This window comes from Prionailurus viverrinus, chromosome C2 (genome assembly GCF_022837055.1).
Source record: "Prionailurus viverrinus isolate Anna chromosome C2, UM_Priviv_1.0, whole genome shotgun sequence".
Taxonomy (NCBI): Eukaryota; Metazoa; Chordata; class Mammalia; order Carnivora; family Felidae; genus Prionailurus; species Prionailurus viverrinus.
In genome coordinates, this window is record NC_062569.1 from 64,611,347 (window position 1) to 64,625,252 (window position 13,906).

At 38.3% G+C, this 13,906-nt stretch overlaps 1 protein-coding gene across 4 annotated transcripts in view; it reads right to left on the reverse strand.

Annotated features, from left to right (window-relative positions):
* PLD1 (phospholipase D1) overlaps window positions 1-13,906 on the reverse strand; it is a 206,978-nt gene that overhangs the window by 69,137 nt on the left and 123,935 nt on the right. For 3 of the 4 annotated variants that reach the window (XM_047874310.1, XM_047874311.1, XM_047874309.1), the window contains exons 13-18: window positions 10,825-10,935; window positions 8,500-8,700; window positions 7,266-7,479; window positions 6,571-6,684; window positions 1,229-1,357; window positions 365-483 (exon numbers count right to left, since the gene is read on the reverse strand). In XM_047874310.1, the coding sequence (XP_047730266.1) occupies window positions 365-483; window positions 1,229-1,357; window positions 6,571-6,684; window positions 7,266-7,479; window positions 8,500-8,700; window positions 10,825-10,935 (888 nt within the window). The remainder of the gene's footprint in view (window positions 1-364; window positions 484-1,228; window positions 1,358-6,570; window positions 6,685-7,265; window positions 7,480-8,499; window positions 8,701-10,824; window positions 10,936-13,906) is intronic. The other variant, XM_047874312.1, reaches the window with a different exon arrangement.

Below are 13,906 nucleotides of genomic sequence, written 5' to 3' on the forward strand. Positions count from 1 at the left end.
GGACGGGAAGGACTTGAAAGCTCGAGCTCTTTCCTCCAAACAAGGCCCTTGCCCCCTACAACAGCCTTCTAGGTGACCATCAGTCCAAACCAGATGCTTAAACAACACTGAGCATCCAAAATGTTAAAAAGATCACAATAGGCCCTGAAAGTAGCATCTATCTCTCCATGCCTCGAATTGCCTGTGGTGTGAAAGTTTAGGGACATTTTCTTTTTCTTTTGCCCACAGACCCCAGTGCTCTGGCAACCGGGCACTGAAGAGCAGACGGGCCACCACAGCCCCTTCTTGCCAACCCTCTGGGCTCCTCCTCTTCCAGGCTATTTCTCTTCACATGGACTGAATCATGATAAAACCATCCACGTACCTTCGTGAAGTTCCAGCGCTGGATGAAGTGACGTGCTACGTCACGAGCTGCCTTCCCGTGAACTGCAGAGGCAATGTCATGCCATGGCATCCGGGGAGTGGAGTGCCTGTCAATGAAATCTGCCCAGGTGTCCCGGGGCAAGGATCATCACTAACTTCTGTGCCACAGACACAGCCATCTGATTCCAGCACTCACCCCAACCATGATATGTAAAAGGAAACATGGTAATGTTCACTATGCGTATATTACTTGGCTTGGGTAGAGCAATACCTTTATAGCCAAGAAAAACATAGCTATCTATTACATTGAGGAGCACAGTCCCCCAAGTTCCTCCCCCAACAGGTTTCCATTTCACTTAGTACAACATAATCACTAGTCAAGGCAAGATGTGAATTGGTGTAAATTATCTAAGGCTGTGTAGTTAATATTACATTTTTCTTCTAAATCCTGTTGAAATAACCTCAGGCTGTATATACAGTTCTGTCTTTCTCTTCTCTTAGACACATAAGCACAGTGATAATCTGAAAATGGGTCATTTTAATGCTGGAAGATGAAGATGATAAGCAGAAAAGGAGATCAAAGGAAGTCACCTCTTGCAGAATTACAGATTATTACCCCCCAAATATGCCTTGATGGAACCTGGAGGTTTCAAACAGTAAGCTATATTTCATGCTCTTTTCTTATTATACTTACAAGGAAATGTCCTTGTGTATACGACTGGATCATAGTCCCCAAAGTTTTACCAAATATTCAAAACAAAACAAAGCAGAATAAAGGGCATTATATCCTGTACATGCATACTTGCTGAGATGCTGACAAGTAAAAGACAAAACACAAGCAGCCACCCACGACCATGGTACTCACCAGCAAAAGGTTTATCAAGTTGAACCCAGTCTTTGAAGACAAAATTGCAGTAGTCCTTTCCATGCCAGAACCTGGTTTCCCCATGGAGCTCTCCCATGCCTGTCTGTAAACTGCGGAGGGAGCTGGTGTCTGTGAAGGCAGCAGAGACTGTGTTCAGGTGGGCCCCAGGGAGGGAGGCTCACGTCTCATTTATTGAATGGCTAGAGACTTCCGAACTGTTATCTTTAAGCCTTGGAACTAGGGTAGCATGTGTTAATTCTATCTGAGGCTGTGGGCTGGTGATGTTTCATAATCCATATGAGTTTACCATTAGTGAGTAGTGGGGGCTATAACCAGGTTCATTACTTGACAATGAAATTCAATGTTCTTCTCCCCATCTACTAGGTGACTGAGGAACAGATCACAAAGTTAACCATGAATAAAGAACTTGCTGAGAGGGACTATGAGAGAGCAATAAAGCCAGGTCAGGCAGAGAAACATGAATGGGAGACGCCATGAAGAAGTCATACCCTTGGCTCTCTTCAACCAACAGGGCGTATGCCCAATACATAATTTTGTCTTTTGCATCTCAGAATCAAGAACCTCAAATCAGCACACAGCCCCTGTTCCTGCCCTGGGATTGTCAAGCTGACTGACACCGAGCTTCATCTTTTTGGGTCAGAAATTCTTTACACGTAAAAGGAAGAATTTGGCCTAGATGGCATCTAAGATCTTTGGCTCTAACACTCCATACTCCCAACATCATAAATGACATCCATAATAAATATCACAAGAACACACAGAGCTTATGATCACATAAGGCGCAAAAGCAGCAACCCACCACAGCATTTCACAAAGAGCTTTGTCGGGACCACTTTACTTAATTCTGACTTAAATAGTTTGTACATTTATGGGATATGGTAGCCACATAAACAACTAAGCAGGAAGACAAGCAGAGCTACAAATCACAAAGCAGCGCTTGGCACAAAAGAGGCACTTAACAAACACGCTGGGTACAAAACTATTCATTGAATGAATAAATGGTAGCACATACCAGTGAGAGGAGCAGACCAGCCCCCTACCACCACATGTCCCAGAATGGTCTTTCTAAAACACATACCATTGGCTTAAAAGCATTCTAAGATCACCTGCTGCCTGCCCACGGGGAGTCAGGTCCTAAAAGTTGAGTGTGCATAGAAGGCTCTTCCCAAACTGATGCCAATCTCCCTTTCTGGCCTTTGTTCTTCCCTAACCCAGGCCCCATGCACACCACCTTTCTCCCAGTGTTTCGACAGGCGTGGTTTGTTACGCCTTGGTACAGTTGGCACATTATTCCTTCCCGTCCGGAATGTCCTTCCCTCCCTCTCATCCTCAACTCCACATCTTTCTAGAGCTACAATAGCTGTCACCTGCCCTACAGGTACCTCCCAGATCCCAGAAGGGTGAGGCTACCACTAGCACTGCCGTAGAGCCATCAGTAGCTGCACACCCTGGTGCCTCAGACTCTGTGACACAATTGTGCACGGATGCTCCCCACGAATCTGGAAGCTCTTCGGGGTGGAGAGTGTGCCTTCACTGCGTGGTGTAGCTCCTGGCATTCAGTAGGCAATCAATACGTACTTGCAGAACAAAGGTTTTTAAACAATCACCACACACACACACTGCTAATATTCTAACTTAAACTGAATAATTAACCTTCAAAGGTTATTGACATAATCTATAAAAGAAAAATGTCTTAAAAGGGCTAAATATTAACAAAACTAAATAATGTTAAAAATAGCATTCTATTGACTTCTCCCAGTGATTTATTTTCCTGCTCTGTTGAGACTGAAAGGCCAAAGTACTGGCAATCTGGTTGCTCACCTGTAAAATCTTTAGAATAAGCATGGCATTTTATATTTTTTTTAAGAAGAGAGATAGAAAGGAAACAGGAACAAAGAATGAGGTAAATCATGGGTCAAATTCCAAAAAAAAAAAAAAAAAAAAAAAAAAATATATATATATATATATATATATGGTAATATATACATAAGCTAAAGCTTAACATTTATATGAATACATGTGTTTAAAAATTAACTTTCACCTAACAATCAGTTATGATAAGAAAAACAAAACAAAGCAAATTCTCATCTCAGAAAATTGTGTTGGTACTGATTGGATTCAACCTGCTCATAATTCAAATTTGTTTTTGGTTTCAGTCATGGCCTAAATTATTCCAAATAAGTCAGTCTTCCCCAGAACAAATTAAATATTAAGGCAATACAGCCAAGGACTCATAGTTAGTGTGATTGCTGCCCAGAAGTGCATGAGCACCTACGAGCAGGAAGAGAGGCTTTTTACATCAGCCATGCTGATCTGAGGGGTCCTCCTCAGTCTGCATTTGGCTTCCGGCTGATTTCATAATTGCACTGGCCTTGTCTTTGGCATAGGTTTTATGCCAGTTTTCTGCAATCCTCATCCCTCAATGGCCCAGACACAGGCTGTAAAGTTCACAGAAAGGGTGTCTTCCTGCCCTTCACCCATGTCTTCTGGTTTTGCTTCTTCTTCTCTTCTTTTTATGGTCTCTTGACTGCCAAGGCTGCATCCCCTACACCATTACTGCAACCCCCACTTCTTGACCTTCTTTCCTAGTCCCTCCTCCTTCACAAAGTTCTCCCTAATCTTCTTCTAAATGTGCTCTTCGAGCTCTGGCTTCTCCTTTGGCTCTCAGATCCACAGCCCCTTCCAAAGCCTCCCTCAACCTTCTCCACCCAGTTGTCCCACCAGGCCTTAAACCCACGTGCTTAACACTAGAATCATTATTATTCCCACAAAATCAAGTCTTCCTTGAGATTTCTGCTTTCTGTTCATAGTTACTCAAGCTCAAACCTCAGGATCAACTTTGGCTCCTTTCTTTTCCTTGCTCTCTTCTCCACCTACCTCCCAGTCGCCACTTCCCAAATCCTATTGAAATTCTGCAGATTCTTCCTTTGGAAAAAGTTTCTCCCATTCACTTCATTCCTGGGACAAGCTAGTCAGACTCTCTGTGTCTGTAGTGTAACTTAGTAAAACACCACCCTTAACTCTCCACCCACTCCCCACCACCTGTCTTCTCCAAATCCCACCTCCATTCCTCACCCACCAGGGATTCTCCAACATTTGATAGATGAAGTTCAAGGTCACAGCCTGACCTTCAAAACCTTCCATTACAGGTACAGATCTATCCCACCAATCCAATCTATACACAAAATTTACTAACTCTTATCCATAATTCCAAAACCCAAAAGCTCTGAAAATTCAAATGTTTCCTCATAGCTCATTTGCTAGCAAAATCTGACCTGAACTGACAAGAAGTTATAATCTTTATTTAACCCACCTGGTGTTGCACAAATATAAATGATCTGTTTAGGTGTTTCCCAGACCCTGCAAGCAGTATAACATAACATAGAGTATAGGTATTGCATTACCTTTCTAAAATCTGCAATCTTCTAATTTCTGAAGCACATCTGACCCCTGGAATTTTGAATAAGAAATTATAGACCTCTATGCATCTACCTCATTCCACACCTACATCTGACATGACGAAATAAACACTTTTGGCACTTCCCACATATGTGTCCTAAGATATAACATCTACCAGGGCACCTGGGTGGCTCAATCAGTTAAGCTTCTGACCTCAGCTCAAGTCACAATCTCAAGGTTCTTGAGATGGAGCCCCACACTGAGCTCTTTGTTCTCAGCACAGAGCCCTCTTTGGATCCTCCTGTTAGTGCATTATCTAATTAACCCATAGTGATCTTGCACATGGCTCCACGCTAATTTCTGTCCACAGCCAGTAAGGTTCACTAGGAGCCCAGGTCATCGTGGTCTTTTACGTTCAAGTAAAACTGATTTGAACTAAGAAGCTAACCCAGTTTGTAGCCTCAGGAAAGGAAGTTATTAACTCAAGCAAATATTCAGTTTCAGATTTCTTATGAAGAGTTACTCTGTGCTTAAATCAGGTTTCAAGTCCTATGAGACACTATGTTTAAATCATTACATAATTTTTTAATTTTTTTTTTAATATTTTTTTTCAACTTTTTTTTGGGGGGGGGGGGAACAGAGAGACAGAGCATGAACGGGGGAGGGGCAGAGAGAGAGGGAGACACAGAATTGGAAACAGGCTCCAGGCTCTGAGCCATCAGCCCAGAGCCTGATGCGGGGCTCGAACTCACGGACCACGAGATCGTGACCTGGCTGAAGTCGGATGCTTAACCGACTGCACCACCCAGGCGCCCCTATCATTACATAATTTAAATGTAGAGCTGTGCTCTTTAAACTCCTTTCATTAATAGCAGAACCTTGCTTTTTTTTTCCAACACAAATTCACATGAAGCTTTTATATATATATGTATATATGTGTATATATATGTGTGTATATGTGTGTGTGTATATGTTTCTGTGTGTGTGTATATATGTATATATATGTATATATGTGTATATGTGTATATATGTGTATATGTGTATATGTGTATATATGTGTGTATGTGTATATATGTGTGTATGTGTGTATATGTGTATATATGTGTGTATATGTGTATATATGTGTGTATATATGTATATATGTGTGTGTATATGTGTGTATATGTGTGTGTGTGTATATATATATTTCTGAAACATATATACACACAGAAACATATATACACACACTCACAGAATTTTTCTGGTTGAAGCAAGTACCAATAGAGACGGGAGTATCCAGGGCCCACCTGCTTGGCATACCCCCTCAGAGCCCCTGAGAGACACCAGGGTCCACAAGTGAGTGACTCATATCCAGCCATGGTAGCTGGGCTCTAGCTAAGTCTTCTAAGTAGTGCCCTAGAACTGTGGCCTCGGAATCCAGCCAAAACCTCATGATGTAGTAATCTGCATTTTTGCTAAATCACAAACCTGAATTATGAGCTCTGGAAGGCTGATAAACTGGAACAGCACTATGCAGGTTACTTTTGATCTCTAACCCTGAGTTTCCTCATCTGTAAAAGGGAGTCAATCTGTAACACTATTACGGCCGAGCACCACCAGTGCTTAGGGTAGTAACAGGAAGCCTGCACACAATAAACTCTAGCTTATGATTTTACTATGGTTGCCATTCATTACGAACATTACTTGTCCCTTTACTTGTCCCCTGATCCGTTGCCAAATTCCTCTTCATCCCCACCACCACATTTTAGGCCCTATTTATTCAAATACCTAGTTCTTACAAAAGCTCCTCAGGTAACAATTTCAAATAATACATGTGGCGTAAAAACTGTGCAAACAGAAAGCCAATCCAGAAACACACTCACTCTGCTCATGCAGCAAAAGCTGAAGCCTAAGGACATTCTGCGGCTTCACACATCACTTACCAACATTAGGTCTAGTGAGTCCCTGCTCAGACTTACTGGAAGAGTGAAAGAGTTTCAGGTGGGGTTTTAAACCATGGATTAAATTCTGACGACTTCTACAGTGATTACAATAACCTGGAGAAAGTTGAGAGTTCTTTTTTTTTTTAAACAAAGAAATAGATATATATCAAATTTGCTACCCTGAAAAGCAGGCTCGATCATTTTTAAAACTAGGCAAGGCTATAAAACCAGTCACAAATTCTGTGCTACAGAAAACTGTAGAGCTTTAAGACAAATTTGAAAAGAAGAGTAAATTTACAAGATGTAGAAAATCTAATGTTTGAAGATAAAACTTCATATATTTCTGGCTAGGAAGAGACAGGAAATCTCTTCTATGAGAAGTTAAGGATGCTTAATACTTTTCTTTTTTTCTTTATAACTTGGCATTATTTTAGAAATGCTTAGACATCCTGCTACCATCAGAAGTATGAATTGTGGTTGTCATAGCTACTTGTGCGACTACAACAATAACTCTGTTCTAAAATGAGGCAAACAAAGCCACAAAACGGCATGATATTGAATAGGTGATAGCCACCTTTCAGCATTACTCACACTACTCCATTACAGAAAGACAGGTTTAAAACCTGGTCCACAGTGTCCGGCTGTGAAAGAACAGCACATCATCAAGATAAATCCTAGCAAAGACGAAGACTTACTGGAGGCACTGTCGATGCTGCTGATGCTGTCTGCATCGTGCAGGTGGTGCCTGTGGAGATGTCTGTAGAGGCTAAATTTCGAGAACTTTCTGGATTTTCCTACTCCTTTCAGTTTTGAATCCATATCATCAACGCTCCTCAGGGTGGGCGGATTGTTACTAGCTTTGTTTTTATCTTGAAGGCTTAAGGATTCCATGGACTCTGTTGTTTCAGCCTGAGAGAGTTATTAAAAAAAAAAAAAAGAAAGAAAGAAAAAAGATACCTCATAGGATATGCCGCAATGTGACCCTTTAATTCTAGTTGAGCTGACGTGTAAAGTTCACACATGATGGTCTAATAGACACACAACAATGTGTGAGGTCAGCCACAGGGCAGTGGAGGATTCTTGTGAGCTGCTTAAATACTGGCAAAGGAATACCAGGCGTTCCATTGTACATCCCCCTGCAGTAGATTAAATTCTTGAAATTTCATACCAGTTAACCTTTTTACGTCAAATACAATTACATGAGTTATATTCACCGTTGAGCTACTGAATTTCTTCCTCTGATAAACGTGAATAGTGCTTTTTCTGTCAACTGTTTTTCTTGCTACTTATTCACTAAATCTCTATTTTTTCCAGAAAAGTCACCAGCATATACAGCAGCAAGATAAAATGGAGACCATCAAAATTTTTAATGAGTGTATTGATATTTTGGCAACCATTAGAGTTAAACCACTAAGCACTGTTTATGGATATGGCCATATGGGTATTTTGGCAGCGCTTGATTTAAAAGGTACTTTGAGAAGTTATTAAACTCCTGCCTTCAAAAAGAAGTCCCTTCATGACTCCAGACTGACTTATCCTATTTTTGCACGTTTTTAAGTAGGAATATTTCAAAAACCTTTGCAGGTACTTGTAGTAAGGCTGCTTATTTAACTTAAAGCTCAACTGATGCACATTTTTGTTTATGAACATTTTTTTTTTCCAAATAGGAAATGAATCTCTCGTTTAAATGGAAAACAGGAGTTAATTATGAGCTGGCAAATGCTCTGTTGGATCTGTTTTCTCTTACAAGAGAAGAAAGAGATTAAGAGATGCAAAGTTACAGACTTGCTAGGTGGTCTTTGAAACCAGGTCTGTCCATCCAGGAATATGCTGCCCCCCAGTGAACCAATCAATCAGTCATGCTATTAACACATACTTATACAAATCATGTCCCTTCTATGCAGTTCCATAAAGGTGAGATTTACTTACTGTGAAGGAACTCAGAGATGGTCCTACAGTGACACGCTTCACGCTGCCCACGTCCGTGAGTCTGTGTTCGTTGTCATCCCACCTTCCATAGGCCAGGTCGATCCCACCCACAAAAGCCACTGACTGGTCAATGACAACAATTTTCTCATGATGAGCCCACAGATACACGCTGGATGATACATGATCTGGGTGCCTCATCACCTTGGGAGGGAAAAGAAAAAACCCACGAGTAATGTACTTTTTAAAAAGTTCTTCATGTTATAATAAAATATATCTGTTTTATCCCCTGAATAGCATTTTCTATAATTCAAATACCAGAATATGCTCTGTATACACCAAACTTCTAATTTCATTCTCAGTGCTTACAAGAGGAAGATTCCTGGTTACTTTTTTAAGCCTCCCCACCAGCCCTGCCCCATACCACATTTGGGGGAAGCTGCCATTTAACTAGAAATGTGGTCACATATTTCAGTAAAAGCTGTAATACCTTTTGTAATGTAAGAGCTGATTCCTTTTTTCCACCTAAAAGGCTTATGCTATACCTGATCTTATTTTAAAAACAACAAAAAACTCTGAAAATGTTTAACCAACATCTACCTCTGAGAAAATTTTTAATAGGTATATTGATATTTTGGCAGCCACTGAGTTGAAATTGCAAGCATATGGATATAGGGATATACATACTTTGGCAGCTCTTGATTTGAAAAATATTTTGAGGAGTTATTATTCTCCTGCTTTCAAAGAGAATTCTCTTTATTTTTTTTTAATTTAATGCTCATTTATTTTTTGAAAGACACAGAGAGAAAGAGTGCAAGTGGGAGAGGGGCAGAGAGCGAGGGAGACAGAGAATCCAAAGCAGGCTCCAGGCTCTGAGCTGTCAGCACAGCGCCTGATGCAGAGCTCGAGCTCACGAACTGTTCTGAGCTGAAGTTGGAGGCTTAACTGACTGAGCCACCCAGGCACCCCTAAAGAGAAATCTCTTTAGATGATCCCAGACTGACCTATCCTATTTTTGTATATCTTTAAGTAAAGCATTCCAAAAACCTTGGAGACTACTAAAGTTCTTAGTAACCTACATTTGTTGTGTGTAGTAAAATACACGTAACACAAAATTTACCATTTTGACCATTTTTAAATGGACAGTTCAGTGGCATTACATACATGCATATTGTTCAATCATCACCATTATGTATCTCCAGAACGCTTCATTTTGCAAAACTGGAACGCTGTATCCAATGAACAATAACTTCCCATTCCCTCCTCCCTGTAACCCCTGGCAAACACCATTCTATGTCTCTATGAATTTGACTAAGTATCTTACTATTTGCCTTTTTGTGATTGGCTTATTTCATCTAGAATAAGGTGTTCAAGGTTTACCTATGTTTTAGCATACATCAGAATTTCATCTCTTTTTAAGACTTAAATATACTCCACTGTATGTATATACAAATCATTATTGAGATTGGGATATTAAAGTGTCCAACTATTATACAATTGATTGTACAATTGTCTATTTGGTCCTTCAATTCTGTCGGTGTTTGTTTTATATATTTTGATAGTCATTATCAGGTATGTACATGTTTACAATTGCTGTATCTTTTTGCTACATTAAAACTTTTAATAATATATAATGTCCTTCCTTATATATTATAAAATTTTTCTATTATAATATCATCTGATACTAGTATAGCCACTGCTGCTCTCTTTTGATTAGTATTTACATGGAACATCTTCTTTTAGCCAAATAAAAACACATAATTGTTATATACTGTAAGCCTGCTGGAGATTTATTAATTCATATGTCTTGGTGTATCTCAATGACTTGGCAATAATTATTGATAGCTTCTTCAGTCTTTAGTAAATATCAAATTGCTCTTTTTTATTGCTTATTGTATTTATTTATTTTAATTAGTTTTGTATATAACACACTATTAAGAAAAAGCTTTTTAAATCCTAGATGAGCTCTCTGTTGCTATGAACATTCAAGGGACATCACAAGGAGACCACATCTAAGACATTCCAGGATAATCTCAACGAGGAGCAAGGGAACTTGACGAAGCTCCTGAGTATTGAAACAATTGTAGAAGGTGTGTTCTTGGCTAAATTATCAGGTTAGGAGAAACAGAAATGTGAACTCTGCGGACCCCATCGATATCAGAAGTATAAGAAAGTATTTTTGTTTTATTTCTGAGAAGGATCCAATGCTATTCACTCAAAATTGTACATTAGGGAATTCTACAAATTACCACTGCTCAAAGCAAAGCACACCTGAAAGACTACAGAATAATACAGAAGAAAGGTTGTTCAGAAGGATGAACCTATTACCTTTATGTTGGGGTGTAGACGCATTAAAGTCCTCTTGCTGTATTCACTGTTGATGCCAAGAGCGAGTTCCACCTCTTTGTAGAGCATTATGAAGATTCTCACCCCCTCTTGCTGTCACAAGAGAGAACACAAGGAGGAATGAGAATTTCTGAAAGTAGGTTATGCTTTTTCTTGTCTTTTTCTTGCCTGTGTATTATAAAGTTTCTTCTATAAACAAGTATAATAAGATATTTAATGAAAAATGCAATACGAGAAGGTGAAACATAAGTATATATTAAGATACAAATATAACAAAAATGTATCTCCCTTCCATTCTTAGGACTTGTCATACCAAGACAGAGTGTCAATATTTGAAAAGGCTGAAATGGTAAATTTACCAGCGAAAAGTGATGGTCTTATACCTGTGAACATTTTCAAACACTTACACAACATTAAGGAAAGTGTTGGCCTGATTCAGGTTGCAGGATTAGGGTTTTTGGTTTGTTTTTATTACACTTCCATTAGTTAAAATAGCAGTGACAAAAAACTCTGATGGCAATAAATCACACTAAATATCCCTTAAATGTTTCTGGAGTATTTTAATAGAATTTTTCTTGATTAAAAATTACTTAAGTAAAAAAAAAACATTTCTTTATCTTCAAAGATGAATATAGTGATTCACATTTGGAACTCATAATTACATCATTAATGTCTATTTGTGACATGACTTCTTTGGAACTTTCTCTAATGTTCAAAAATCCCTAAGATTTAGCAGCAGCACAAAATTAACATCGATTCAACCTTAGACCTTGGACTTAAAAGAAGACAAATAAGGCCATTGTGAAGGTCAAATTAAATCAAAAGTGCCTGATAAACTTGAACATGCTATGTTAGTAATATTTGTATTAGTATTAACTATTAAAAAGACAATGTTGGGGTGCCTGGGTGTTTCAGTTGGTTAAGTGCCCAACTTCTGCTCAGGTCATGATCTTGCAGTTCACAGGTTTGAGCCCTGCATTGGGCTCTGTGCTGACAGCTCAGAGTCTGGAGCCTGCTTTGAATTCTGTGTCTCCCTCTCTCTCTGCCCCTCCCTCACTCATGTTCTGTCACTCTCTCTCAAAAATAAATAAATAAACTTTATAATAAACAAATAAATGCAATATTCTTTAAAAAAAAAGACAATGTCTAATAGCTGGTAGTACAAAAAAAAAATAGTATTTTCTCTGCTAGTTTGGATAGTGATAAGGTTTTAGCTAAATTGCCCCACACCTGAATGTCCTTCCTCTTCTCCCTGTCTAGTCACACAGTCCCCTCACCAACATACAGTTAAGAATGTATTCCTCCAGGAAACTCTTATCTTATTTACCCCCACTTCTTATATGACCTTTTTACTTTTTAGGTTTTTATCCTCAGTACTGCTGTGCAATTTGCAACATTTGAATTTGCATTCTCTATATCCAGCAGCTCTGAAGCCATTTTGAAGCATACTGCATACATATTGGATAATGTATCTACACCTAGGCATTTAAAATCCTAGAGATAAAAGGCAAGAACTTGTACACTTATAAAGCATTAGAGATACTGGCATATGAAATAAACTATAGTGACAAAGAGTAATTTAATTACAATTTAAATTAACAATCCATGGTAATTAGATATACTTCATAATGGAAATTTGAGTCATTAAGAAGCCAACTGGGTCGAACGCAACTAATTTATAAGAATTCGTTATTTTTGCAACACTACAAAAATATGAAGTATCATAGGAGTTAATATTTTTAAGTTGCAGGGTACAAAATCTTGGAGTACACCAAATATATATATATATATATATATATATATAATGTATATATAATATATATATTATACATATATACATATATACATATACATATATGTATACATGTATACATATATACACCAAATATATATATTATATATATAAAATACATATATATACATATATACATATACATATATGTATACATGTATACATATATACACCAAATATATATATATATTATATATATAATTATATATATATATAAAATTTGGTGTACTCCAACTATATATATATACATATAGTTCCCCAATATTGGTCTGCCAATATTAAGAAGCATATTTTGGCCATTAAATCCTTATAAGAACACATCCCTTCAAAATACTAACACTCTCGGTGTGCCTGAGTAACTCAGTAGGAGAAGCATCTGACTTTGGCTCAGGTCATGGTCTCATGGCTTGTGAGTCTGAGCCCGACATCAGGCTCTGCTGACAGCTCAGAGCCTGGAGCCTGTTTTGGAATCTGGGTCTCTGTCTCTCTCTTTGCCCCTCCCCCGCTTGTACTCTGTCTCTCTCTCTCTCTCTCTCTCTCTCTCTCTCTCTCTCAAATAAATAAGCATTCAAAAAAATTTCAAAATACTAACACTCTATATTTCTTGGTGTAACATCTGAAAAGTGCATACATTTTTGGAGGAATATACTTAAATATATGTTCTGAGCTGCATTAAGGAAAGTCAAACGGGCGATGGATATTAAGGAGGGCACCTGTAGTAATGAGACTGGGTATTGTATGTAAGTGAAGAATCATTAAATTCTACTCCTGAAACCAATATTGCAGAGTATGTTAACTAAAATTTAAATTTGAATGTGAAAAGTAAAATGCATTCTGACCCTGAAAAAAAAATAGGATAAAAAAAAATATATGTCATCCTATTTCTCTGGTTAATAGCTGACTTTTGGAATTTTCTTATTAGTAATTAAAATTATGCAACTATTACTGCAACCAAGTGCATAAGGACAGACCAGATAAAGAAATAAGGAAGTGAAAGTGTAGGCAAGACATGAACAGATTAGCTTCTAATAGTTCAGTCACTTAGTGCTCTGCAATGAACCACTGGTGGAGAGCTCTAAATGCAAACTAGAACATTATTTTTTCCCTCTAGTGTTCATATACACTCTGCTCTTTGGGTATTTTAGGATTCGGTACTGAATAATAGTAACACAAAATAGCATCCCATTTAAAGATATAGTATAAAGTCTAAAACCCAAAATTGCAACCCAAATTATAAAACATTATACCTGACATCTTTCGTCACGTTTATTT